Source organism: Ichthyophthirius multifiliis, assembly GCF_000220395.1.
Source record: "Ichthyophthirius multifiliis unplaced genomic scaffold scaff_1120509251206, whole genome shotgun sequence".
In the NCBI taxonomy this organism is placed as follows: domain Eukaryota; phylum Ciliophora; class Oligohymenophorea; order Hymenostomatida; genus Ichthyophthirius; species Ichthyophthirius multifiliis.
Genome location: NW_004086101.1, coordinates 1 through 3,226, shown reverse-complemented (window position 1 = coordinate 3,226; position 3,226 = coordinate 1). Strand labels below are relative to the sequence as shown.

Below are 3,226 nucleotides of genomic sequence, written 5' to 3'. Positions count from 1 at the left end.
TGTATCCGGTTTAACTTTAATTTCTCATATATCTAATCATATTAAAAAAAAAATTAATAGTGTCGTTTTATCATTATAAGTTACTAACTTTTTAGGAATCCAAGCATAATAATTGTTTTAACAAATTATGGGAATTCTACATTAATAATATAAATAGTTTTACAATAATTAATTAATTCCTTAATATTAAAATAAATTTTTTATTTAATAATAGATTTATCCGTTTTTCACTTAAAATGTCAAAATTCTTTTGAATCTTAGTTGATATTTTTAATTTAAATTAAATTATTTTAATTTTTAAAAATTTTAAGTTCTTAAGAAGCCTTATTCAATTTAGCTTCAGAAAATTATTAATTTCGTACCTTAGTATTTATTTATCAGTAATATCATAAAATTACTTAATAATTTTTAAATATTTTTTAATGTGGAATCTTTATTTTATTGCTTGAAATATAAATATGAGACATTATAAATATATTTTTAATCATATGTATATGATATTATAAAATTAAATGGGTACTTAAATATAATATTACGTATTTAGATTAATATATTTATTTTATTTTAATTTTAGTTTTTTTTTTATCATTTTAATTTTAGTTTTTTTTGTGATTTTGATTTAGTTTTTTTTTGTGATTTTAATGTTATATATTTTTTTATGATTTTAATGTTATTAATTTTTATAAATTTTTATTTTATTTAGTTAAAATTAAAATGGAAAATAAAAAAATTAAAATGGAAAATAAAAATTAAATAAGATTAACTATTTATTATGAAATCAATTTATTATTTATAAATTAAAAATTTTAATTTTTTTTTTACATTTACCAAATTTAAAAAATTCTTATTAGTAAATATAATTAAAACAAAATAACTGGTTAAGATTTGGATAGCGTTAAAAAAAATATTAATAAGTAATATATAAATTATTAATTTTATTTATTAATTAAATATATGCCACAAATATTTATTTAAATTAAAATGTGGTATATGCTTTATTTATTTACAAATTAATACTCAATTTATGTAGCTATTTTTAAAAATACGATAAAGGAAGAAAATAGTAATTAGTATTGCTAAACAAAACATTAAAAAAAATTATGCATAAAGAAATATAATAAGAATATGCTAAATATATATGTATATATAGCGAACTAAACTAGTAAATTAAATAAGATTTATTATATAACATAAATTTCAGATATTATAGAAAAATCATTATTAAATTGATATTTTTTATATTATAATAAAAAAAAATTAAATTTTATTATTGTAATTTTAAAAAAATTAAAATAAATATAATAAAAATTTATGAAATTAATTGTCATTCTTAATTTATTAATTTTTTTCTAATTTATAAGAGCATTTAATATTTAAAATTTTATATAACTTGTATAAAATAAGAATACTTAATGGAGTACAATTTAGAATATGTTTTCTACTGGTCCTATCGTTGCCAAAAAAAAAAAAAAAATGTTTTTAACTTATTTTAAATATAAAAAGGATGGATTTTTTGATTAATCTACGACACTTGATTTATATAGAAGTGTCTAAAGATAATTTCAATAGTTAGCATGTCCTTTAGAAAGTGTAGGAAATACAGAGGAAAATCGTGATATTTATTTAACATGTTTAACTTGTAAAAAATAAAAATAATAAAAATGTTTAAATAAAATTATATAATATAAGTATTAGATAAAAATAACGACTTAAATAACTAATAAGGAGTTTTTATAAATAGTTTACATCACGCTAGAGAAGTTATGTCACTTACAATGCAACTTTATACATATGCATATTTAATTTATTAATATTTTTAGGGGGATTAACAAACAATTGATTTTTTAAAAAATAATGTTATTTGGTTTATTCCAGTTGTTAATGTTGACGGATATGAAATGTTAATGTAGAATTTTAATGATAATGATATAAAAAAAAATATCAGAAAAAATAGAAAAATCGAAAAATAGTGTGAACATAATGTATTGTAAGGAGTAGATCTAAATAGAAACTACGGGACAGCATTTGGAATTGATGATATAGGAAGCTCTCCGGATCCTTGCAGTATAACTTATAGAGGATAATAAGCTTTTTCAGCTAAAGAAACACAAAATATATAAAAATTTCTTGATTTAAGAAAAAATATTAAAGTTGCATTTAATTTGCATTCATATGGAAATTTATGGTTAGTTCCCTTTAATTATATAAGTGATAAAGAAAATAATTTATTGAAATAAATGCAAAAATATTACATAATTTATTAAGAATTTTTTGCTTAAGCTAATTTTTCATAAGATGCATTAAAAGGAAATGCTATATAAATGGATTTTTACCTTGCTAATGGTGAAATTAATGATTGGATGCTAAAAGAAAAAAGTTTTTTATTAAAAAAAAAAAAAAATTAAATGTTTTAATAAAATATAAAGATATTATAGCTTTTACTCCTGAAATTGGATATATGTAAAATGGTTTTTATCCTTCTCAAAATAAAATTATTAAAAGCCTAGAAATTAATTTACCTCCTATAATGTATATGATATATAAAATGAACCATGATCCAATGTTTTTATTAAAAATAAATAACAAACTATATTATTTATAAATAAAAGTATATAAAAATTAGAATTATTAGATAACTTATTAGCAAATAGAATTTTTTAAAGAAACGATTTCTAAATAAAGAATTAAGAAGATATACCATATAATTAAGTATTGAATATTTTATATATTGAAATATATAATTAAGGAATTGCAGATATCATAAAAAATGATATCCATTTAAATTTAAAATTACAATCTTAAAATTAAAATTAAAGTTCAGACTAATATTATTTAGATATATGTTAAGTTTACAGTATTACATCTGAAGATATTTATAAGATATAAAAATTAAGTAATATGGAATATTTATAATTTTAATCTTAATTAATTGAAGAAAATAAAATGATTTCTAATAGTCTAACAAAAAAAGAATCAAATAATTATCAAATTTAAATCAAATAAATAAATGGAAGATCAGTCTTTTATTTTTTTATATTAATTAAGCATAATTATCCTCTTAATACGTAATTAAAGGCTTAATTAATTATAAATAATAAATAATTGGATGATCAACAGTTAACATTAGATTAAAATACTATTGACATTTATTATGCCGATAATGGATAACTCTTAAGTATGAAACTGATGGTCTTAACAGCAATTTTAATATTCTAGATAAATATAT

At 17.0% G+C, this 3,226-nt stretch overlaps 1 protein-coding gene across 1 annotated transcript, besides 5 other annotated features; it reads left to right on the top strand. All coding sequences in view use genetic code 6, as the record gives it.

Annotated features, from left to right (window-relative positions):
- Positions 1-512: 512 nt before the first annotated feature.
- IMG5_159480 (zinc carboxypeptidase family protein, putative) lies at positions 513-2,562 on the top strand (the record flags this gene model as incomplete). The annotated part of the gene is made up of 5 exons (XM_004030467.1): positions 513-536; positions 1,405-1,639; positions 1,690-1,906; positions 1,955-2,064; positions 2,427-2,562. Coding segments are annotated over 5 exons (722 nt in total), but the record flags the coding sequence as incomplete, so codon positions are not given.
- Positions 549-669: a microsatellite.
- Positions 562-675: a microsatellite.
- Positions 570-640: a microsatellite.
- Positions 654-700: a microsatellite.
- Positions 706-749: a microsatellite.
- Positions 2,563-3,226: the final 664 nt, after the last annotated feature.